Source organism: Pyrgilauda ruficollis, unplaced genomic scaffold (assembly GCF_017590135.1).
Source record: "Pyrgilauda ruficollis isolate IOZ18807 unplaced genomic scaffold, ASM1759013v1 scaffold5, whole genome shotgun sequence".
Classification (NCBI taxonomy): domain Eukaryota; kingdom Metazoa; phylum Chordata; class Aves; order Passeriformes; family Passeridae; genus Pyrgilauda; species Pyrgilauda ruficollis.
In genome coordinates, this window is record NW_024526599.1 from 10,909,264 (window position 1) to 10,935,534 (window position 26,271).

General features: G+C 36.6%; 1 protein-coding gene across 1 annotated transcript in view; it reads left to right on the top strand.

The window, feature by feature from the left end:
- LOC121360360 (polypeptide N-acetylgalactosaminyltransferase-like 6) overlaps nt 1-26,271 on the top strand; it is a 199,261-nt gene that overhangs the window by 136,530 nt on the left and 36,460 nt on the right. Inside the window, exon 2 of the mRNA XM_041480143.1 lies at nt 22,428-22,536. Coding sequence (XP_041336077.1) covers nt 22,428-22,536 — 109 coding nt within the window. The remainder of the gene's footprint in view (nt 1-22,427; nt 22,537-26,271) is intronic.

Below are 26,271 nucleotides of genomic sequence, written 5' to 3' on the forward strand. Positions count from 1 at the left end.
TCACTTTCTGTCACACAGTTAGCTGCTAGGTCCTGGTGTGGCTCACCAGAACCTGACAGATGTCAGTCCAGAGACCTGAGCATGTCCAGTGAACTGCATTCTGCTGCATGATTTTACCACTTTGGCAGTAATAGTTCTCTGTGTCCTGTTGATATTATATTGAATTAAAATTAAAAATCTGACACAATGAAGGAATATGTTCCTTAGCCTGTCTGTTTAGATAAAAAGCACATACACAGAAATGCAATATGGATGTGTATGGAAGCTGGTATAAATATTGAAAGCTGGTGCAATTATCATACCAGAAAAGTAGATTTATGATTGCTTGCTATTCTAGAAATACACATTCTTTGCCTCAGCAATATTCACACTTTATTATCTTTCCACTCCAAGACTTTTTGCAAGGGCTTGTAATGACAGGAAGGTGTAGTGACTTTACAGTGACAGAGGGTATGTTTAGATAAGGTTTTAGGAAGAAATCCCTTCTTGTGAGGGTGGTGAGGCACTGGAACAGTTTGCCCAGAGAAGCTGTGGTTGCCTCATCCCTGGAGGTGTTGGAGGCCAGGTTGAGTGGGACTTGGAACAACCTGGTTTAGTGGAAGGTGTCCCTGCCCGTGGCAGGGGAATTGGAATGAGATGGTGTTTAAATCCTTTCCAACCCTAAACTTCCCATGATCTTAGAAAGGTCGTGTACTTTTCACAATGTATAAGACTTTTAGTAACAGGAGAAAGCTGCCCTGCTTCAGTTTTAGAATGCAGTGGTTCATCATCTATTCTTGCAGAACTGTGATGTATATTTTAGAGTTCCATAAGCATTGAGCTTGTGTAGTTTTTTGTTAGTTTACAGTTAAATATGCACCCTTTTAACAAAATACACCAAGATGCAATATGATACTCTATAATAAGTAATTCACCATAAATGATGGTCAGACATAACTTGAAAATTAAGATATATACACTATATAGATATCTTACATAGGTATATTATACGTGTGTATAATATATCCATGCAACAATCTGAAATGATTTGTTACGTTAGGGTAATGTAGGTCTGTTACATAATTAATACTCATTTTTTAAAGTAAAAAAAAATGTTTTAAGAAAAAAACACAGTGGTCATGTCAAATAAAGCCTTTTACTGACATGTTTCAGTGCACATGTTCTGAATTCTGATCTTTGTCTCACCAGATCCTGTGGAAGTGAGAGCACAAGTTTAGCTGTCCTGATACCTGCACAGGAACCCTGTGCTGCTGTAACACACACAGAGGTGTTCAAGAAAATTTGGAGGAAAAGCAGGTGGGGAGGTTGGGATCTGATAATTATGATTGTCACAGCCCAAAGTGGTATTAGCATCTGAGCTATTTACATGGCTCCTGTTTAAAAGTTCCAAATCCACTCTATCACTTACCTTCTTGGCACATCTGAAAAGTAACTGTAAATAAATTCTTGTTACTCTAATTTAATTCAAATAGAAAGAGATGATTCCACAATATGATGTGACATAGTGTTGCCCAATTTTTGTTAAAAGAAATGTACTCTCATAGGTGAAATTCAACCTGACTTGAGGAAGGACAGAAGTGATAAAAATCAAAATTTAACCAGACCTCTAGAGGCTGTGTGAGGGAAGAAGCAATAATATATGACAATTTGAAATTTGTTATTCATAATGAGTTAATTCATACATGTTAAGGCCTGGCCTGCAGCCCTGTGATCACAAGGCTGTTGGTCTGAACTGTTCCAAAATCTTCAGCCTAAGGAGAGAAACATTAGCTGCTTCTGCTTGGAGTTTCTGGCTGCTCTTGTAGTCTCAGGACTCTGGTCCAACATATTTCTTTTAAACAATCTGACTGGCATGTTTGAACTCTGAAATACATGGCTTGGGTCTCCCAGTACCTCTGCCCCATTGTCACTCATCCACACATTCCCTCAGCATTTAACAGCATTCAGGCATCAAGCTTAACCCATTCATGGATACAACAGGTAGCAAACAATGTCGGCACAGCAAAGAAACCTTATAGCAAGAGCCAATTTTAAAAGCACTTGGAGAAAGATACTTACAGTTCAACCTGAGTATTTGGATTGGGCAGAGAGAGCTCTTTGTCCATTATTTTTCAATATATGACATCAATACGTGACATATGGTGTCAGTAGAAAACATCCTCTTATTTTAAGAGGAATCTGTTTCCATGAGTTCAGCTGGAAATTCGACTCTTTTCTTAGTCCCACTCATCCCATCTGTGCAAAGGAGGTGTACTGCTCTGGGGAACAGATGGAGTCAGTGGCTCTACTTTGTTGTGCTGTGGGCTCCACATTCTGGATTAGTCACGTTCCTTGAGTAGGGTACTTTCCTGCAGTGTAAGATAGCAAGGACTGTTATGTGAGTTTATTAGATAATCAGCATATAAGAAAAAAAATGGAGTTCTGAGTGCTATTAATCAGGCTTCATTCTGGCATATGCGAATTTCTCTTTCAGGATGCATTTGAAATTTTATAATATCTGCCTAAGTGCTGTACCTTTGTTTGTGGTCATAATTTTCCTTAGTTTTGCTTTTTAATTATGCATCTGCTCTGGAAAAACAAAGTCAACAACTGTTCTAATAATAAAAAATCCATCCCTTGCAATTTGACTTTAAAAATATTTGCAGTCTCAGAAAGCACAGTATTCACCAAGCAGTAATTAGTTTCAAGAGAGATTTGTGATCAAAAGAGTCCTTTTCAGCTTGTTGAACAAGGACAGAGTCAAAAGTCATAGGAACAAATGCATAAGGAAAGCATGTGGATGGTATCACAGATGTAACATTAGTCCCTTGGGTGGAGTTGAAGTTTTTGTGAGAGTTTTGCTATGAAACTTGATTGAAATTTGCTATTTAGAGAGGCCACAAAGGGAACATGAAAAAACTTTCAAGAGTATGTGAGTCATCAGTACCTGTGTTCCAGTACTACTGTTGTCAAGAGAAGACTTAAGATTTCTTATTGCAACTATGAAGTTGTTTTAAGATAAATTTCTACATCTTCTGAGTTTGGCTGAAGTATTATATTAAACTTAAAACATTAAGAAAAATATATTTTCTTTTGTAAAAAAAATGCATTTACTTTTTTCAGTGGAATAAGCTTGCCCTTTTTTTTAAGAGCAGATGGCTTTATTTTTCTTTAAAATAAAGTAAGGAACATGGGCTTTGGAAAAAAGATCAGGGGCTCAGGGCAAATGAAAGTTTTAGATCATCACGAGAAGTGAGAACACATAGCAAGGTCTTCTGTCTGTCCTCTGTCCTCACTTCTTTAGACCAGATGCCCTCAAAGGCATGTCTTTTCTTGCATGTACAGATCCTCTTTCATAATGGCGGGTTAAGCAAGAAAAAAACCTTTATTTAATAAATTTTTCTGGATTCTTATGACACGCACTACTCAGCATCACTTCAGAAATTCTCATTAGCAGAACCTTCTTTTAAGGGTCAAGTCCTTATGTTGAGATGCCATTCACCACTGTTGACACTTGTGTAAGCCATCCAAGAAGGTGACAGGCATTCCAATAACCTGTCAACATCTTACCTGTGGCAGCTACTCGAGGGTTATATGCTCTTTAAACATAGGTCACATTTTTCCAAAGGCAACTGTAATGTCAAATTAAGGTCACACCTTCGATACATATGTGTACAGACAAGTGTCTGTTATACTAAGCTGTGAGAATTAAGCAGAAAACAATAAGATAGTATTTAGAATCTGGTAGAAACCATGAAGATTTTATTCTATCTGCATACATTTTAGACTGTATAGTAGCTGTAGAACTTCAGTGTTTGTGATTTAATTGTTGTCATATTTGTAGTGATGGCATTGGGTGTGGCAAGTTAGAGGAAGGCATAGGAAACACTTTTGGCATTTTAATTAAATTCTCTCTACTTTCAGTAAATAAGCATCCTATGCTTATAAGCATCCTATCCTAAGCAGACTATGTAGTTATGTATAAGTGATAGACAATGTGGGCTTTATTCCTATGTCTGCAAAGACTGTTTTATAGATTTAATTCCTTTTACCATTTTAGATAATATTGCTGTGTCTCTTATGTTTATTTACTGTACCAGAATTGAAATATACCAACTGATGAGTCAAACTGTGTGAGCTAACCGCAGTAATGAAAATTTGTTTGTGTGCTGCTCAGTGCTCTCTACACATTACAATAATACCTCTAGTCTCTTCAGCAGGCATTTTGAGGGTTTGATTTGAGACTCAAAATGAAATTTAGGAGAGTTACAGGTAATGTATTTATAATTATTTTTATTAAGTCAGTCTACTATATTTTGAAGTTATGAAAGAGTTTATATTTTTCTACTTTTTTAGGTTTTTTCTAATGTGTAAATTTTGGAACAGAGAATTTGGATGATGCAGTTTGACAGCTGATGTTTGACTGGTTTACATAATACTTTCTCCAAGCACTGCTTTTATTGCAGGTAATAGCTCAAATTATTGACACTTCCATGAATTGTGACTAACTGTTACAGTGGGCAGCATCCTATCTGTGCAGCTCCTGGTTTCCAAAACAAGGCATCTGGATGGAAAACATTGGATGTGAATTGATAATTAAGATATAATTGCTGCAGAAATGTATGTGGGCTAGCTGGTAAGGGACGAAAGCATTGTTCTAATTGTTCTCTGTGTTAAAAGGCCATGTTCCTTTGCCCAAAAGTACTCCCAAGCACTTTTAGAAGTGTTGCTGCACTGCATGTATACTGTAGTATATGTGTATGGCCTGTCACCTTTCATTATCTGCAATCCACTTTGTCAGACTATTACCCTTTTAAAAGCAACAAATTACATCATTTATCAGTGCTTTCATGTAGTGCCTCATTTATTAACATCTCTGTTATCTGGACCTTTCTGAGAGATGACAGTGGTTTTTTTCAGTACTGATTTTCAGACTTATATGTGGTACAAATGATTTTTCTTCATTATTTTCTCTTCCCTTATTGTTGGGGTTTTTTTTATCTTTTTTCCCCCCTTTTTATGACTGAGATGTGTTATGGCAAGCTTGTTCTATGATATCTGGTCTTTCTTTTGCTTTTTCAAACTGCTTGAGTGTAGCCTTGTATTTTCCTCAAAGAAAGACTGCTGTTTGTGGCAGTTTATGCTGTTTATTTCTTTTCAGGTACATTAATTTAACTGAGTGCATTATGGCCTGAGCAGTGTGGTGTTTCTCTGGTCAATGACTCATTTTGGGTCCAGAATTTAGCTGCCTGTGTGGTTTTACCAGAGGTGCTTGAGGAAGCCTCTGGGTGAGGCTCACAAGCCACAGAAAGCTGACCTCCATCTTCTCTTCCCCTGCTTTAGCTCAGGCCAGGCTTAGCACGTTCCTGAGGTAGTGTTGAGCGAGCCCCTTGAGCAGATGGCCTGCTCTGGGCCCTGCTGGGTCTTGGGTTTATCCCGCAGAGCCCCATGGGGATGGATGGCTCCCGGGCCTCAAGAGCAGCTTTCTGGAGAGAACTTGTGCCCTTCCTTAGTTCCCAGTCACAGGGTGGCTCTGTTGGGTGGCCACAGCTGTTAAGTTTCTGGCTGACTTTACTTCATGTTATGTAACAATTCATTAATTCAGTCATTATTGTGCTATGTATTAATTACCGTTACGTAACAACCCACTTTGTGATTTATATTTCTGTGGATAAGGTGCCTCCAGCTTTCTGGTGAGTTAGTGTTTCTAAAGGTACTCTCAGGCCTTTTGGACTTGGGAAAGCGAGCGATATTGTTGGTCAGGAGCAGCAGGTGCCCATCTGTAGGCCAGGCCGCTCTTGGGGGTCCTGGTGACATGGGCAAGCATGGCCAAGCCAGGCCCCCAGCACACGGGTGTGAGGGGCAGGATCAGAGGAGAGCGCGGTGAGGTGCAGCCTGGATGGCCAGGCAGGAACACGGGGATGAGCAGGGTGCCTGTGGGTTGGGGACTGTCTCCAGGCCCATGGATGGGCCTGGTTTGGCCAGAGTGGTCACTTGGGTAAGGTCTGGGTCTCCCTGACAAGACCCTGCAGGGGAAGATGTGGCAGTCTGACAAAATTATTTAGTATTAGAAGTACCTTGCATAGTGCAATTTCCTGATATATCAATTCATTCTAACAACTGTGAAGCATTTAAAGATGACTGTAATGTGATTATTTTCCACCATAGTAACTAGGATACAGTGTTAGTGAAAAATATTTCAATATAGCATTCATAACAATCACATAATGGTTGTCTGATTTCTGTTTTGAGAACCACAGTTTTTCAGATAATATAAATTCGTGGAAAAGATAAAAGCTCTGTGTAAATAAAATTCAGATTAAATTCTTCCAAAAGATTTTTTCTGCAGTGAGTTTTCCCTTTCTTCATGTACATTAGCTATGGGAAGCTGGTGATCAATCAAAGGATGATCCATCCTATCTGTTAAAGAGATGTAGAAAACATAATTGGATGAAAAAAAAATTACAGTCAGTTGCTGGAGAAATTGAATGGGTTTTGAGTTAAATGAATTGCTCATTTGAATTTCTTATTGAAGAAATTCCTTAAGTTCCACTTGCTGCAGAGATGGATATTAGATAGAGATTATTTTTCATCTCCGAAGAAACTGTTAGCAATAACTGCAGGGCGTTTTGCCCCCTGTAGTATGAGAAGGACAAGGTTATAACTTCTCCTAAAGCTCTTAATTCCTCTTCAGGTCAGCTTAAGGAAAATTATTTTCACTCTTAATGAGAGTGGTGTGTTGAACTGGAATTGGGTGGCAGAAACATTAAAAGAAACTGTTCTTAAATTATTTACGTGTGGTACTAAACGCAGACCATCTGACAGATGGATACCTGAGCATACATGAATGACAAGTGCTGCCTTAATCAGTAATGAATGATAGTGAAGACAGAGCAGCTTATGCAGATGAAACTGTGGGCATAGGACTGGCGCATGTTTACATTCCAGACAGGAATGGATGGAGGACTTCTCCAAGTCAGGATGTGTCATGGGGAAGAAGTTGCACTGCCCGAGTGATGCATTTTCTGTTGGGTTCACATGTGCAGGGCTTGGTACAGGCAATTGGTCAAATACAGACCTGACAAAGTGTTGTAGCACATGCACGTTCTCCAGGAAGAGCAGAGTGACATGAGGCCTTTTGTGACAGTGTAGTTTGGTGTCATCACCTTTGTCATCAAGGCCATGTCTGTATGAGTGAGATAAAGAGGTATTGGGGACGGGCAGGAATCCATGGGTCTGCTCGACTGTGTAAACCCAAGAGGAATGCTTAATAATTTGTATGAAGAAAATTGTGTCTTAAAAGATTTCCAGACCAATTACAAGAAAAATCATCAAGCTAAGGAGTTATTTTTGAGTGAAGGATAGTGTATGATATCTTCTTGTCAAATGGTCAAATTGGAAAGCTTAAGGTTTTTTCTCCCCCACATTTTCAGGGACATGGAACCTCTTCTATTGATCCATAGAGCTGAGGATTTGTTCAAGCATTAGCATCCCAATCCCTGTTGTCTCTTTCTCCTTAGAACTGACAAAGAACAAGGAAACCACTACTGCCTTGACTATGTCTCATTGTTGTCCCTAATATAAACACTAAACACTCTCTTCCTAATTTTAATCCCCAAGTGCTTTGGAGATTACCCCAGCTCTTTTATTAGATCTTCAAATACCAATTCTCCTCAGTCCATGGATCTCAGTCTAAACCCTGGTCTCCCTTTTGTGTTGCCTCAGAGGAGCAGAAGGTACAGTTCTATGAAATAATGTAACTACTCCTAAATTAAAAAGGAAATCCTTTTTTGTGATGTCAGATTCTTGAATTTAGCACTAGTTATGTTCATAGTGCACTGAAAACATAGTTTTCCATGCTGAATAATATTGTCTTATGCTTGTATTTCTCTCTTCATTTGCTTTCATTGTAAACACATCTGGGCAAAAATTAGGTTTTGCTGCTGAGCGCTGTAGACTCGCAATTCTTAAACAGGGATGTTAGACACTGTCCTAGTGAAGTATCTGCAATAAAACTTTAATTGCAACTGTTGTTCATAATTCTTCTGACAGTTTGATCATGGTAAAAGCTTAATAAGATTTGCTTGCACTGTGAAATTATGTTTGAAAAGAAATCTGTTCAGTAGATTTGCAGTTAGTATGAATGCAGGGGTGATGGTGTTTAATTTAGTAACAGAACTAAATCCTTTTCTTTTCCTTCTGTTAACATGGTTCACGCTGAGCAGAGTTAAGAGCACAATTTCAGTTTATTCCTTCTCCTTCACCCTGACTGGGTTTGATAATTCACCTGCAATAAGAGTTTTAACAGGCTTCACCAGTCTAAACTCAGAGAGGCACATGACTGCACAGGTGTTTCTGGGGGCTCAGATTTTGCTGCTCAGAAAATTACTTGGAGGGAAATTCTGTCAGAGCTTTGTTTCATCTAGAGTTCATGATGGTCTGATCAAGTTCACGTAAGTCATGGGCTTCTTCAAATGGCTTTATCTGAGATCTAAAGGTACAGATACTGGTACCTGTCTTTTGAAGGTACGTATATTGTAAAAACAGTGGTAGATGCTGTAACATAATAAAAATCCTTGTTATATATCCATCTCTAAATTTAATTCTGAGATATTTTACAAATACCGTTGAGCTGTTCGTATTTTATTGTATTGTATGTGTGCCAAGACATTGTATATCAGAGTGATAATAGAAAACATGACTATCAGACTGAAAATAGAACATTTAGAAGTGAAAATTTTCAGTTAAACTGATACTATTGATAGCCTTCAGAATGTGCTGTGCTAGACATCATATGCTTGTTACTGATTTATCAGAATTACATCCGTGAATACAGCTTGGAAACAGTTCTAGTTGCTGTTTAAAGTTAAGAAGATCTGTGACTTTCAGGTTGTTTTTCTTTTTTTTCTTTTTTTTTTTTTTTTTTTTCCTATGGAACATCTAGTGTTGAATTTTGTCTCACTATATTTCTGCCAAATGTCTCTAAATATTGCCCAGGTTGTTTTTATCTTTTGTAACTAGAAATTTAGAAATTTTTATATTTGGGGTGGAGAGAAGGAATATCTGCTTTTATACCTGTAGGGAGGGGTTGTGTGTATGAATAAATGATAAAGGAAGAAAGATAAATTATAAGTATTCAAAAAATAAGCAGTCACTTGGTTGATCCATGATCTTTTGCTTACTTGTTTATTCTTTGGTACTGCTTTCCTTGTATTTTGTGTGTACTGTCATGCAATCAGGGCATATTACTTAGCCTTTCTGTGTAATCCTTTTGTGTCTGGGTTTTTGCATTATTATATTTATATCTATAGACATTGATGTCTTCAGAACAGGAGTCATGGGCAGAACAAGGGAGATCTGAATGCAACTATTGCTATGATTTTGCTTGTGCTTAATAATTCTTCAGTTTAAGGTTAGTCATCTTCCTCCACAAGTTGTTCTCAAGTCGCTCAAGAAATATTTGTCATCTCTCCATTTGAATATTATACATGAATAGAACTATGTATTTAATTACTTCCCATTTCTTTATGTTTTACATGAAAATTCTGCTTATGAAAATGTGTATGCAGTTCCTAATAGCTCCTTTAAAATCAGGTTTGCTTGAATTACTCTTTTTCTTCCATGTTATGTTCTGGTTTATGGTGGTTCTGTGGTTTTGACCTTTATTAGCCTCCCTTGTGAACTTTCTTTCTCTGTATCTGAGCTAAGTCATAGCTCTCTGAAGTTTCACTTTAATATCTCTGTACCTGAAAACTCATTAATGTTTAATATTCATAGATGAAAAGTGAAATTTAATGTCTCCATGGATCCTAATATATATTAAACTGAAAATTTAATGTGTTTCCTTTTAGACTCTTCCCCATATCTGAAAACTTTTAAAGTTCAGATTTTTTTCAGTATTGAAATATCCAGCTAAGGGAAAAGAGGGACTAACAATATTAATCCCTGTAATTGTAACAGTCATCAGTAAAAAGTCAGTTTTTAAAGAACAGCTACTTCATGGTGGTAGCTGTCACAATATAATTTTTCCTCTGTGTATACATGGTAATAATGGCCCTGGTTGTAGAGAGAATTTGGTCTTTCAGGGAGCCCTGGAGTTTGCCTTAGAGCCACTGAAGCATTGCTGGATATCAGCTCTGCTGGGGAACATAAGGACACTCAGTTCAGCTAAGGTAGTGTGAAGGGAATAAAAGTGTTTTATGTTTATGCATAGAGACTTTCCAAAGACAGAAGGGAGAATCTCCTAAGCTCCCAGGCAGGCCTGGTGAAAGGCAGCCTGCAGGCAGACAGGAGCCTGCTGGGATGAAAGCATCCACAGGGCCGGGGTTAACCGGTGCTGCAGCTGTGAGGCTGCAGGAGCTGCAGGAGGGTCTGCTGCCTGGAGTTTGCTGGAAGCTGGCCCTCGGACAGGGGCCATCAAAAGGGTCTGTCACACCCTGCTGCACCTCCTGTTCTCAAGGGGGAGAGTGTAGTCGCATCCCTCTGGCTGCCACGTTTTCTGCAGCATTTAGTGGGTCTTGAACACAGACTCTGCCTGAATTCCTCGGTGCAATGCCACAGGGTGGTCTGAAGTACAAGATGTTTAGATATAGTAACTAACATTAGCAGTCTCAAACTTTAAAGGTAACATTTGTAGGAGTTGTGCGTACCGATGAAAATTAGGATGACTATATTAATTTATGTAAACAGAAATTTAAATACCTGGACGTCGGATAGGTTATAGTTCTCAAAAAACTGGATATCTTAATTAACTCAGGAAGTGAACTCACACTAGAAAATAACTATTTTGCATTTTAAGGAAGACTCTTTCAAAATCTATATAAGTAATCAAATAGCGAAGGTGTATATAGATCTTCTTCCAAAAAAGCTATGATAATTAAATTTAATGCTCATCTTCATTGGTAGTTGTGGGGTTTATTTTTTTAAAAAAAAAGGATTTTATGTTTAAAAACTTTGCTCAGAGCTCCAGACCTATCATTTGGTGTCTGTACAGTACAGAGGGGAGAAAAATTGAAGGTCAAATCTTTGAAGCTACATTTGAGTTACAGTAGCTTACACTGCTCAATGATGTGTAACCTTCATTTCCTACCAAAAGAGTGGGAGATGAGGAATTAGAAATTAAAACTCAGTATATCAATCAAAGCTGTTCACCTTACTTTAATATGCTTTTCACATTCTGGCTGTTGATAAAATTAGATTTAACTAATCACAGTACTCCTTTTAGTGAAAGATACTGTGATTGGCTTTTTAATTGAAAACTATTGGCATAAAATGGAAAGGTCAGCTTAAATGGCATTAGACAGAGGAGATAATGAGTTTGACCAATATCAAAATTTTTGGTTCAGAGAAAAAAAAAAGAGGTCATTGTTTGAATTTGAACCTCTCATAAGTCTTCCCTCCTTCTACTCATGTTCATGGGGATGGATTTCTTTGCATATGTGAATTATTTAAATATGCTCTCACTGCTAGGGGAAAACCCAGCATTTATTCAGGCGCGACCAAAAGTACAAGATGTGTTTGATCAAAATTGCTAGTAGTTTGATAATTTTAAGTATATGAGTCTTGTTGAATTTCAGTGTCATTACAGGTTTATAACATAATTTAATCTTGACTATCTTAATTATTTATAAACATTTCAGTCATTGGTCCACTTTAATTAAGAGAATTCACTGCTGCTTTGTAAAATAGTATTAGATTGGATAGGAAGTATGAAGTATTCATGAAGCACAACATGGGTATGCAAGGCTATTTTATTCTTAGGGAAAAAGCATGTTACAATAAATAACTTAATCTTGCTTATCTTTAGGAAATGTAGCCTCCTAGTACTTGTCTTAGTTCTTCATCCATTTGGTAATCATGTTTCTTGTTGGTTTGTTTGGAAGTTTTTAATAAGCATTTTACACTTGCTGTTCTTAGCCTTATCCAATTACTAACAAAGTAATGCTGTTCTCAAAGTTTCATATATTTCAGGGTCAGCAACAAGAGCTAAGAAGAAGTTGAAAAATAAGAACATTTAATCTAGGAGAGAAAATAATTTTTATGTCCATGAAAATGTAGCTGCTAGAAAGGAAATATGTTATTCTTGTCCCTGGTGGAAAGAACAAAGAAATGAAAGGCTTAAATTATGGCAAGTAATGCAGGTTAGATGAAAGGGGAAATTTCCTAATTGCAAGAGTAATGAAGTATTGAAGGAAATTGCCTTGAGTGCTTGTGCAATCTCTGCTATTGGAAATTGGCAAATGCAGATGTGATTTAGGCATACCCAGTCCAGATTTGAGTTGGAGTAAGATTATACCTCAAAGGAACTTCCAGATGCATTTTTATGATTCTGCAACTGACTGTTGAACTTCACACAAAAAATCCTTTTAATTTTCTGTAGTAGTTGATTTATTTTGGTGTTATTAATTTACTTGTTCTTGCAATTGACTGGATTCATTGGAAGTGAGCCAAATCTAATATGGTTTAATATGTTAAGATATTTCTTATATCATTTTGTTATTGTTCCATTGCTACAAAGTTAGAGTGAAAAACTTTTTCTCACATGGAGTATATTAAACAGTGCTATTTCATAAAATCTCTCTCAATTTACTTAATTTTTAGAGAGTTACCTAGAAAAATAAGTAAGGGAATAGCTTGACTTAAAAACTCTTACAAAAAGGTAATGACCGGGGGACTGAGTATGAAAAAGATATAGAGCTAAGTCAGATTGAGAAAGCATGATTAGACCTAAACAAAAAATAAAGTGAAAATCACAAAAAACTAAAAACTAATAATAGTAGTAAAAAGAGGTATGGTTCAGAGTGGGAAAAAAAAATGCAATATACATGCAATCTGACTTTACATAGTGAAGTTAAACAATGTCTTTAGCTCAGAGCTTAGGAACTGTTTTAAGCAGAGGAGTCTCAGACTTCCATGACTACCTGTGAACATGTATAACCACTGAAAATTTTAGTTTCTTTAGGTGCAAACTTGATTATGCTGGAAGCACTAGGAAGACTGTCTTTGGTCTCGGTAAATCTGCATTGAGTTCACGCAGAGCACAGAAACTGTCATGGTTCCAAAGACCTTGCAAGAGGTCTCCTTATCAGCTTCGTGTTAAGATGACTGAACAAGAATGTAAACCTGTCAGTCATGTTTAATCGGCTTGTTTCTGCAGCAGCCTGTGCACTTTGTTTGAAAATCTCTTACACAATGGAAATGACTATCCAGTGCCCACATAAGAAAAGAATTCTGAGAGATCGAGTAATGATGCATATGCTGCATCATCAGCAAGCCTGCTGATAAGTGTTTTCTCTCATTTGTGCGGATTAGCTTAAGGTCTTCCTTAAAGTGCAAGGTGGTAATTCTTTTTCAACATGGGTTCATTACTTTAGGTAACTAAACACTGGGGTTTTTTTCTTAAATCCAATGTAACATGAACTGCAAATTACAAAGTTGGTTATTAATGCCAGAAGCTTGAGTTTTTTGCAAATAGTTGCCTGTGGAACATAAATTTTGTCGTGGCATAAATCAGCAAGAAACATTAAAAATACTATTCAAACAAATCCATATTCTCCCTCTACTATTTCTGAAAATGTGCAGACAACTACATAAAATAAAAAGTCACTGTATTTCACCTGTATGCTGAGCTGTTTCATTGTATGGTCATGTAACTGTAGAGATTATAATTTAAAGCTCATTAAAATGCTTATTCAAAAATCTACTACTTTTCTTGTTGAACAATTGAAAAATTACTCCTGGAATACTCTTAGCTTCTACATATACGTGGAGGTGTCAAATTAAGTTCTACCCTGTGTTGTAGTCAAAAATATAGAATAATTATCTCATTGCTATGGAAAATTATTTTTTTTCTAACAAATTTTTAAGTTGTGCTAAAACATTCCAGATAGCAAATGTGGCTCAAGTTAGTTTCTGTATCTGACCTTTCTCTTACAATTTTTCTCCTATAATTGAATGTGAAAAAACCAAAAAAATAGCCATTTCTACTGAAAATATTGATCAGTGACAATAATTGGTTGATACCTTTTTTCTAGTATTACTGGGTCTGCTGGAGCAGTGGTTTCAGGTTTGCTGCAAAGTTGTTATCAGTTGTGCAACAGAGATTTGAACAATGTTCCAGTTATGCTGCAGCTCATGTTTTTATAAGAGGTCCACCAGAGGAGAAAAAGAAAAAGGAGAAAATGCTTCTGAAATTATTCTTGTTACCTCATGAAGCAACACATAAGTTGAATTTTACTCATTAGAGGTAACTTAATTGTAATGAAAATTTTTCACTCTTTATAAAATCTGTTTCCTAAGAGAGAATGCTCTTCTAGTAAAGCAAATTTAAAGGCAAATTGCATTGCAAGTTATCACAAGGAAATAAGATTTTTAATCACCACTGAACAGATAAAGCAAGAAAGGGATTCCTGCTTAAAACACCTGATATTTGCATCCTGCAAAAGCACTTTTTATGTTAAGCTAGTGCCATAGCCAACACAAAACAGTGTGGCACTTAGCATAGTAAAAACCTAATGACATTTTTCTAAACTTCAGGAAAAACATGTATATTAAGAGTCTATTAAGAAAAAGCACTTTCATATTTTTATTATTCAGCCTTTTAGAAATAACAAAATTAATAACAATGTGGTTCTTTCCATGGACATATGGTTCTGTCTTGATTTTTGTGATTTGGTGTGGTATTGGTTTTCGGTTTTGTTTTAGTTTTCTTAAGGAGAAGACAGCTGTTTATATGAAAGAGCTTAAAATTTTCTTTATCCTTGTGGCATATAATTAAACATCTCGGAAACATAGGATATAATAATAATCTCTTCTAGGAGTCACTCGAAGCCATTGTTTATCAGGATGGTTGGACAGATCTTTTTTGGTTCAAAACCAACCAATACTGGCAAAAATCCTGCTGAGTTTCTTCAAACTCCTTTCAGGTATTTTGATGTTAAAAATAATTTCTGAAAAAAGTAATTATTAAAAAATGCAGCATTAACACGATTTCAAGTATAATTTTTAAACTTCCTGAAAATGAATAATTCAATATGAATGCAGGCTCTTCTGCAAGCTGACGCTATAGTGCTGTCAAAGTAGTCTTCAGTTGAAAAAGACGACCTGGAGAGAGCAGTGCATGGGCAACATGTATTCATTTAGGTCTGTCATAAGTGCTTATGTTACTGGAGTCTGGTTTCTTTGCCTTGAACTGGAAATAACACAAGTGAAAATAAAACAAAAAAATATAGGTTTAGGTGTTTTTAGTTATTGAGCAAATCTGTGAGCAGGTAGAAAGAGATGGGAGTTGCATGGTCTGTGTAATATTTTGTTTTATTATTATTATTAAAAGTTTTATTTTCTTTTATTAGTATTAAAATATTTTTATTATATTATTATTATTATTTGTATTATTTTTTTTTTCTTTCTTATCCTTTAAGTCTAGACTCTGCCCTACAGTCAGTTCAAATTGTGTCATTTGGAAAGCCAGCGTTCACTGCCGGACTTCATAGGTCACCTTTAGCAATTCATGATGCTTCATATTCAACAGATACAGAGTACAAACTCCTCTGGAGTTCTGTGCTCATGTTTTAACTTAGTCTTTTTTGCTGCGGTTTTGTTTGACCTGAAATATATAACCGTAGTGCAGCAATAACAGCTTTTTTATACCTGTCTATAAAAGTCTCTGTAATGAAATGCTTGGGGAGCTTGGCATTTTCTAAATAACATTATTAACAGCTTTGATTTGGAATTGATGGCATGATGCTACTGGGTTGTCCATGGTAGTCTAGAATCTACAAGCACAAAAAGTGTGATATAAGTGTCTCAAAAATGAAATAACCTCGAGCCATTCAGATGTCACAGACTAAATCAAGTGCTGCCCTTTTTTTGATACGCTGGGCTAATTATTTCTACTAATGTAAATGTCAGTGCCATGAACACTTATTTGCTGTGGCATTAGCAAATAAGTGGCACAGGAAATCTGAGCATATGAAGAAATTCATCATGTCCTGAAGTCTCTATTATATGGCTTCAAGCCAAGGATATGGAAAACAAATTTTTTAAAGTGTTTTAAAAGTACATAAAAATGGAGTAAAAATAAAAGGCAGTAATTTTGTCTCAATGTATTTTGATTTTTTTCATTCTTTTTGGAATAGTCTCGATCTAGAGCCTTTACTGCCTTTTCTTGATAGCAAATAGTAGCTCTATACATTTTTCTGGCCAACCTTGGCTTCACCATCAGTGCCTTTCTGATGGGCATCAATTTTGGCTGGCAGTGGCTGCCTAGCATGGGGGCAGGACCAATGGGAACTGTCTGTGGATGGCATCGAGACCTGGGCTCCTCCTTGTGCAGGGCAGCTGCTGCCCGCCCCAAAGCCTGCCACTGCATGAACTGCAGCCACTGCTCCCCACCTAGAGGGACAGAATCCCAGAGAAGGATCCAGACAGGAAACATGTAATCTGGAGCTTCAAAACTGTCACCTGATATTTTTAGGCCATGCTAAAATAATGCCTGTCCTGCTGTCTTTAGGGAATATTCATGGTGGATCCAAATTGTTACATTGATACTTTCATTTTATGGTGATGGGAGCTTCACAGGCACTTAAGGGCTGCATTGTACCTTTTCTCTGTGTGTGGTACTTATGCACAGATCTCAGTTCACACATAGGGCCTTTTTTGTTTTTTAGTCTTAACACTGAAGAGATACAGGAAAGAAGAGCCACACAGACAGTGTTCAGCGCTTAAGCATAAAGGTGTAGAGATAGTGTGATGTTTGGGGTTTACACCTTTTCCATCGATCAGGCTGCCTTAAATCAAGCACTTCATTAGGGGAAAAAACATTTTTGTTTTCATCTTTAATATCCTCATCCAATCACTGCACTGGAATGGATTTTGCTTGAGCACTTGACTTGAGATTTGGCTGCCATAGTGCTGAGATTTCACTGTGATGATCTTGTGCTAAAATGTACCATAATCAGGAAAAGGGGAAATCTTTCAAAATAAATTGTTTTCTTGACTCTTCCAACTGCTGGGGATGAAGCTTCATGAGAATGTCTTAATATACTTTTGATAATACCAGAAGAGAAATTTGGTAAATGAACATATTGTGATTTTGCGACTGATATATAATGAACATATGATCTTGCACCCAGTGACACCATTCATTAAAAAGTTACCCTTAATATTATTTTGTTGAAGGAATGAATTTTATTGCTCAGTGAGTTCAGGTTCTTTTGTTACTGTCTTTTTTGATCAGAGTAGTTGGTCAGAGCTTAGAGCCCTGAGAATGATCGGTGTTAGAAGGGTACAAAAAAAGTAGTGAATTATGTGTTTTACACAACACTGTTTACAAACACTATACAGAAGCTTTTATTTCAAGAACAGAGAGGAATCAGTGGTTATTTTTGTGCTTATCCTGAAATATACCCAAAGGTGTCTAAGTACTTCTTCACTGCCTTTATTTCCCATGTGTATCTTTTCCTGAGTGTGAACAAATGCTTATGTCTAAATAAGATTATTTCCTAAAATTCATTAAACAATTGGAAGTGGTTATGCTGATCATTATATGATGTTTTGTTAGTGCAGTATTCAATTATATGTTGCTGTTTAGTAAAATGTCCCTAGAGCCAGTGAGCAAATCTTCAGGCTCAAAGTAAACCTGTAATTTCTGTAATTTTTTTTAAAGGTGCATTTCCATTGATACACCATCTTCCCTTGCCTGAGTCCTCTCTAATTGTCTGCCTCCACAGAGTGAAATTAAAAATAAATGAATTATTCAATGAAGATACTTGTTTCTTAGTTCAAGCTTTCAAATGTCAAAGTACAGAAGCTTTTTTTCCTCTCTGAGGGATCTAATAGTATGTGAGTGATTTTTTGGTAATAGCTCTATTTTTTGTGCTTATCATTTTCTCTGTAATTGAACCAGATGTTAAGTCTTCTCTGGAGAAGAGTCTTCTCAGTTTATGTAGTACTGTATCAGTCTTGCATCCCAAAAGATTTGAGGTTAAGGTGAAAATGAAATAGTAAGGCAGATTCTGTATGTAATGCTCCTGTAGGTGGGTAATCCCTTTTGGACTGAAACACTTAAAAATGTGTAACTCAGAGGCACATACCACATGTAACAAATGGTTGGATGATAAATTGTTGTAGGATTGTTTTGACAATCAGTCAAAATCCAACGCTTTGTATGCAGTGGGGTATTTGCTGTTGTAAATAGCTCTGCAATGATGAAAATGGTTCATGAGGTCAAGGCTAAGGGCTGTAGGGGCAGACTCCACTATTGTGGGTGATGTCAGAAATGTTTTGGAGGGGAAAACCCTGAGTATGTTTCAGCTACTTAACTGAGCTGGTTTCTTACCCATATGTATTTATATGTCAGTAAAGAATACATGTAAGCTTTCCTTTTGTATTAGGATAAGGTACAGGGGAGAAGCAGGGGCAGGTGTGCCTGAGTCTTCTCTTTTCTCATATCTTGGTTCCCACCAGAAAGAATCCTTATTTCATGTGTAGGAAGGAACCATAATATTCTGAAGTCATGCTTTCCATTTCTAAGGCCCTTGTGTATACCAAAAGTCTGCTACTGCTCTTACAGGCAGTTGTAGAACTAACACTTCACAGTATCCATGGAATGTTGCTGCCATTTAAGTACATAAAAACTCAGGATGTGCAAATAGCAAATGTGTATTTCCAGAATGCCATGTCTCTTATGATGTATGGTTCAGTAACTTGCCTACTCAGAGGTAATAATCCTTGATAAATTTTTTCTTTTATGGGTTGGAACCCAACCTAATTTGGTTATTTGTTTAAACACCTAAACATATTTTTGTGCTGAATTCATTATGCATTTTATAGCATGAATTTAATAGTTTGATCTGTTTATACATTACCCCTAAAATGAAGAATTTCTTTTGTTACCTTATTTAGCATATGTACCTCTGTGTTGTGGTTAATTTTATTTCACTTGAGTCCATCAGTTTATGGTTAAATATATATGCAGCAAAAACTCAGAATCCAGATTTATTGGCACACTCCATCTTTTGATGTCATATTCAGCTACTCAGAACTTGTCGTTCTGAGATGGGATGTAGAGTTGTGTGGGCTTTCTTGTATGCATTTTTTCAAGTAGCTTAGTGGTTGTTGTTATCCAGCCATTACACCAGAGAATCAGCCTGTGTGTAACTAAACCAGAGCTGCTTCTAGTTTGGTGCAAAACAGTTTTAAATTGTCAAGGTAGCAAAAAAGATGGAGAACTGAGAAAGAAAAGTATGTAGGGAGAAGACAAATGCTAGAATAAGAATACTACATTTTTTTTTTTCTTTTCCTTCTTCCACAGCTATGGAAATGCTTTAGAAATGGGAGCTCTTCCAGTCATTATCATCTGGGTAAAAGAGGCATGTAGGCATACTTAGAGATTTACAGTGGAGCCTTGCAGCAGTTTTCAAAAATTCCAGAAACTGTGTTTTAAGGTCTTTCAAAATGCAATTTGTTTACCCTCAGGTAGAAGTGAAATGGAGAAACCCATTTTCTCAAGTTCTTTTGTATCTTGTTAAACAATATAGCAACTTGAAAAAAAGAAAAAAGAAAACATCCTTCAGTTGCTGACAAGGGAGATATTTAGTTGAGGGACCGAAGGCAGTTCAGATTTTTTCAGAGCTAAAGAGCTTGCACTGCAAAACTCTTGCTCTTCCCGGAGAGTTTGTCTGTGCAGCTCGACATCCCTTTTTAAGCCTTGCTTCATGCTCACTAAAACTCACATGCAGGTGAAACTAGTGTGTACACAGAGTGAATTTCCTGAAGTCCAGTCCCTGTAGGGGTCACAGCGCTCAGTCAGCACTGAGATGGTGCTGTCTGAATGCTGGTTTTACAAAGTGACACACGAGAGCATTCTGTTGAATTCCTCTTACACTGGAAGGATGTTAGAGCTGAAAAACTGCCATGGTACAATGTGAGGGAGTTAAGGGATTTATTAAAAAGAAATCCCAGCAATCCGAACAATACTCTCAGTAGTTAAACTGGAGCTTCTAATGGCACCAATACAGTGGTTTGTTTCCTGTTTCCTCTTAGGGCAGTGTTACTGTTCCAAAATATGAACCACAGCAAGGCTTCTATTAGTTTTTGTCTATCATACGATATTTGGATTTATATTTATCCTTTTGCTAGATTAATTTTAGTGAATATATTTATTTAACTATATTATGCTTGCAAGAGTCTCCTGGTACATTAGACTTGTAAATGCTATCAGGCAAATTAGCTACCTGTAATGTAATTAATATTTTTAAAGAGTAATGGCATCAAAATGCAAATAGATAACAGGAAACCAGCTGTAAACTCTACTACTCAGCTTTCTTTCAGTGTCCTGCAAACTTGCCATTTAAATAACTGATTTTAAGGAAAGAAGCTAGCACAGGAATAAAAGATCACAAAAGTAAATTTTATCCTGCTTTTGATAGTTTAAATAGTTTTTCATTTTTGGATCCAAGTGATTCACACCAGCTGTGCCCATACTGAGAAGAGTACAAGTTTAATTGAAGTGAATCTGTCTGGGTCTGACTTAAAGAACCAGTTACTACTTCAGAGTAGATTATTTTAGAAATTTTTGCTTAAGAATCATGATTTATGCTGTTGCAGCCTGTTTTCTACCTTATCCTTCTGACTTTAAAACCCAAGCAATTTAATATTACTATTACAACATTGGCCTTGTTTGAACTCAAAAATTACTGTAATTAATGTGTTCATTTTAATGACATGAAAGGTTAGATATTTTGATAACCTGACACATTTTTATCAGGATGTGTTAAGTTCTTCAGTTCTTTTATATGTGAACTCTGACTTTTATCATATTAAAATATGACAGCAGTATTTTCTTGGAATATGTTTGCAAAAGTGGTAATAGAAGAATAAACAAACAAGATTGCAGTTTGGCATTATGTAACATAAGTTGCCTTTAATACTAAAACTTAGAAATATAGGCCATGCTAGCAGAGTGTGATGGATTTTCCTCAGTATTTCAGGGATTTGTTGGAGAGCACTGAGCTCACTACACTTTGCCCTGAATATCCAGCATTCTCAACTGACCCAAAGGAGGTATTTTCAGTATAAATCTTTGTCAGGGGGATTTCTAGCATCCTTTGCTAGAAAGACTGATTACTTGAAGGTAACCAGTCATGGTTGGCATTCCTAACTTCTTGCTTACAAATCCAAAAGCATTTGAAACCCAGTTTAAGGATGGCTTAGCAACCAGATCTGCATCATGTAGCTTGGCAAATATCTGTCTGTCCTAGAAAAAAGAAACCCTAACTGAGCATGCTGGGGCAATTTCACTTGGAGTCAGTGAGTGCCATCCAGTTCTGTGCAGCCAATGGTGTAAAATCAGTAAAAAAGAGTATGGCTGAGTCCAGTGTTCATTGGGTTTACGAACTTCAGACATGGAGGGCAAAGCTTCACTATTACACAGGCATGAGATTTTTCTAGGCTTTCAGGGTTTCCTAGTACAAGGCTGCTCAGATGTTGTGTCCCTGGAACTGCTGTTCGAGTGTGTTTTGTCATAACTTTGAGAGCATTTCTAGCACAGATTTCATACATGCCTTTTGTTCCGGACAATTTAGTGATTTAAACCTGTAATTAGCAGAGCTAAAGTTTTCATGTTATTCTTATTAGCAATTAATCTACATTTCATATACTTGCAATTGTACTTATTGATTCTTAATTTTCATAAAAATACTAGCTTTTAGCAGAAAGAATCAAGAAAGGGGGGGAAAAAAAAGAGCTCAAGGAAGATAATCTTGCTTAGAAGCGAAAAGCAGTTGTTACCTTTACCCAGGAATTTGGAGTTTGCAAAGGGGAAGTCAGCTTACCAACTACATATTGTACGAGGGTTTATTTTCTGGGTATTCTGTGGGGGTGGGCTGTGTTTTGGGGTATTTTCTCCCTTATTGCCTGTGGTGAAGATCTGCAGGATTTGAAAGTGCTTTGAGAATTGCTTTGCTCTGGGCCTTTGATGCAGTCCTTCGACCTTGTGTGTATAATAACTTAGTAGCAGCTATTAAAAAACTTCCAAAAAAATGAAAGGGGAACATTATAAAGTGCAGAGTAACTACAACTCCAATCTTGCACAAGTGATACTTTAAAGAAAAAAATCCAAGTCCTTCATGTGTTGAAGGATAAGGCATTTTTGAAACCTGTTCAATTTAATCTCCGTGAGCTTATTGCCAGGCAGTCATATCGGGACAGTGCTGAAAAGAGAAATGTTAAGCTCCAGATGTTTGATATACTTTAAATTGTTTGTCAAGAACTAAATTCACTGTTTTCTGACAGTATTTAGAAAAATAACTTCATTTATCACAGTAAACTTTCAATATTTGCATTGAATAAACTGGATATGGCTACTGCCATGTTATGAGGGTTCCTCTGTAATAACATGAACCACTTATGTATGTATATATTTATTTGTTTGTTTACTCTTTTCACAGACACTTCCTTTGGGGTTGGGAGATGGACAGCTTTTTACCTGGACTGATGGCCTGAAAAGGAAGGACTGGCACGATTATGAAAGCATTCAAAAAGATGCTATGCGTTCAGGTATACATGAGTTCAGAACAAATTGAAGTGGTTTGTTTACTCATTCTTTCTCTCTCTGTTTGGTCTTTTGTGTCCTTTAGGAGGCATTCCTAACAACTTTTTTTTTGATTGTAGCAATGTCACAAGGTTGTCATGTCCTGAATTGAGAGGTCATTTTTTTTCTCTGAAAGTAGCCAAGTGACAATGTGTTTCCTGCTAGTAACTATATAATGATTGTACAACCAGCAAAAACGTTATCAACAAATTATTTTCCATGTTGAAGTCAGTTGTCAGACTGTGACCAAGTAGAGTGTTGGTTTACAGAAGGACATATGTTGCAACTATGGCCAAGTTGTCTTTAAATCAATGCCCGAGTTCAATAACCTACAGTGCCAAGAGCCTTTGACACTTCTACCACTGTCAAATTCCAATCCTTTAGTCTTGCTAAAGCAACCTCATCTCATTCTGACAGTCTACAATTATTTGAAAATAGGAGAAAATTGTGTTTGCAAATAGACTGAAGGACACTTTGTTGCAGTGAGTAATGTAATTTTAATGTACCTTCACATGCTGCATCCCATATGTGCAGAGAGTATGATTTGTGTTCCTCTTTCTGTCATCACAGCATGTTCAGATTTGAGTTCTTCTTTTACAATATAATGCACAACTATTCAACATAAGATGAATTAAATTAGAAGGAAGGATGTGAAACAGCAGTTGAATTACACCTTAATCAGTGTTTGAAAGTCATTATTTTACAAAGGCCAATCTACTATTGTAAAACAAATTATGCTGTCTTGATCCCACTGTCTTGAGACAGCCAAAACCTCCCCCAAAATAGCTCTATAACTGAATCTCGTTGACAGATTCATAAGACTTGGTAAGTACTTAATTTTTCAGGAGCCTGAGCTAGTAAAGTATTGCAAGTGTATGTTAATTTTTTAAGCTATTTTCCCCTTTCTCTTTTGAATCTTGATTACTTACTAAAGAAATTATCCTTTCCTCCCACATGCTTAGGAGGTAAAAAAGACAGGAAGGGGAAGGAAATTATTCTCGACAATTTGGTAGTTGTCACATCAATAATTGCTGTGTTCCAAATTGCTATATGTAAAATGACAAATACGTAAGAGAGAATGTACAAAGTAAAAGCAGCATGTATTTGGAAACTTGCATATATGTGGGGAATATCATTGCTGGTTGGAATGGACCTGCATGGATGTTTTGGCAATGTACTTTTAATTTCTAAATATAGACCCCATATGTTTTGGACAATAACAGTAATACTTATGATTGTCAGATGGCTAGCTTAAAGCATTGCCAATGTAATGCAAGCCAATGTAATGCAAGCCAATGTAATGCATGGAGTTGGCTGAGAAACTGAAAAAACCTGTTATATAGCTTTGTAGTTCCCAGTCCTAAACCTAGCATGATAACTGTAGTAGCATGTGAATATTAAGGTATTCTGACTTATTTACATTTTTTTCTAATTTTAGCATTTGCTGAGTTTGACATTTTAGAGATATCTTTTAAATAGTTTATATTTTTCATCATTATTCAATAGGTGAAAATACCTTTTAGTGCTCTTTTCTTTGAAAATCACAATATGATAATAAAAATACAAAGCTAGAGCATCTCAGTGCACTCTTTTGGGATATACTATATAATTTTTCTTGCTAATAACATTAGCTGAAATGCACTATTAGTTAAAAATCTATCTGAAAGCATGATGTGAAAGGGCTTCTCATGACATTTCAGGAAAGGCGGTTAATGCTTGTTGTACAGAAACGAGGAATAGAGTGAGGTATTTTTTAAATTCAGTCTTACTGTTTATCTGTAAGGCTTACGATTTCCTAAGCACTGAGAATGTGGATTTCATAATTTCTAATTATGGAGAGGTACTAATTTCATGTAGTAGTGCTACTACTACTACTAGTTTCATGACTACTGCTGTTTCATGGACAAACATTTTAATCCCTTCTCATTCAACCAGTTAAAACCTGTTTCTGAATATGAATGGTCTTCCCTCTTGGAAGTCAAGAGTAAACCCTTTTGCAAGACATGCAGAAGAAAAAGGTATTATTTCTATTTATTTTAAGTGTTTCTTACTTCACATTTTGTTAACATGGTGATGCTACTTGAGAAGGTGCTTGAAGGGAAGGATGGAGAGTCAAGGCTTTACACGTAGCCAGAACTTAATTTAAAAGCACTTTTGGAAGTCTTTGTAAAGACTTCCAAACCAGTTCTAACAATATTAGTTGGTTAATCTTGATAGAAAAATTCAAAAAGACAGGGAAATGCTGTTGGGTTGCACAAGGACAAATTGTTGGTGGAACAGGGAAGTTACCTATTCAGTTGCCGGTTATCCAAGCGCTGATTTACACAATGTCAGAAAGGAAATATAATGACTTAAATACACTTTTTATCATCTTATCAGTACAAAATAGATGTAGTGAAATGAAAATTAAGTTATTCAGTCAACCCAATCACTTCCATTCTTCTCTGAATATTACTCTGTCATTAGCTCAAAACCAGTGACTGAAATATAGCAAAAGGAAAGCAAAAGTTAACCTTAAAAAAAAAAAAAAAGTAATTCTTAACAAAACAGTTGTGATAGATACTTTGGAAGGAAGGAAAAAAAAAGAAGTTTAATTGCTTCCATTTTCTAAAGTGAACCATTAAGTCAATCACATATAACAATGGAATGGGAGGGAACAAAATAAGCTAATCAGAGAAACTGACTTTATTGGAGTTTATAAGTCATGCCAGCTTTTGACATGAAATCAGAATTTAAAATAAGACCTGTTTCTATTAATTTCTTTTCCTGTGGGAATACAACTGATGACATGCCTTGATGAATAATATACTTAATTTGCATTAAAAATATGAGAACTGTAAACAAATGCAAATCTTACATCTGTCAGTTTTTGTTTTGGTAAGTAATAAACAATGTCTTCTGTATATCAGAAGAATGATCTTGCCTTGGGTTTCAGAGTGGTGCATGAACGCAGCCTGCGTAGCAATGACCCGGGTGGCTCCTGGTGTGTGTGTTAGCCCAGCTACAGCAATGCCTGCTGTGTCAGGGCACTGTAAATCCACCTGTATCTCTACAGAGGGTGGAGATCCTGGATGCTGAGGCCCCTGGCTTTGCCATGAATCAGTTACTGTAGTTGCCATTTCTTTGTTTTATCAGAGACTTCCCTACTTCAGTTGTATAGAGAGGACTCTCAGGACATTTCTGCCAAGAGGTTAATTTCAGGGGCATGTCAGCTTCTGTGGCTCTGATAGCACTGGTTTCCCATGGTTTCTGTCCCGAACTAGGAGTCTGAGATCCCCCAATGCCCCCATGAGGGATGAGATTCACAGGAGAGAGCCATCAAAGCCTAAGGCAGTAATTCAGAAGCATCCATGAGAAGACATGATGTTAGTTTCACCTCTATCTTTATGTCCTGGATAGTGAGACTGAACATCCTCAAGAATCAGTCAATGCCATTGTTTCTTAATTTCTGAAAGTTATTTCATCTGTTTCACTCAATAAATTCTCAGCTTTGTCATCAATTATGAGTAGTAGCAGTAATGATGAATTACAGCTCTTCTCAGGCAAGAGGAGGGATTCATATGTGTGATTTCTGGGCTTTTAAAGAAGTGCAGATTGAATGTTTATGTTCAAATATGGTGCTGTTTCTGATCATGACAACTTATTTCTAACTACTAATGGTAACTTTTCCAGTGTGAAGTACTACAAAAGGGTAACAGGTT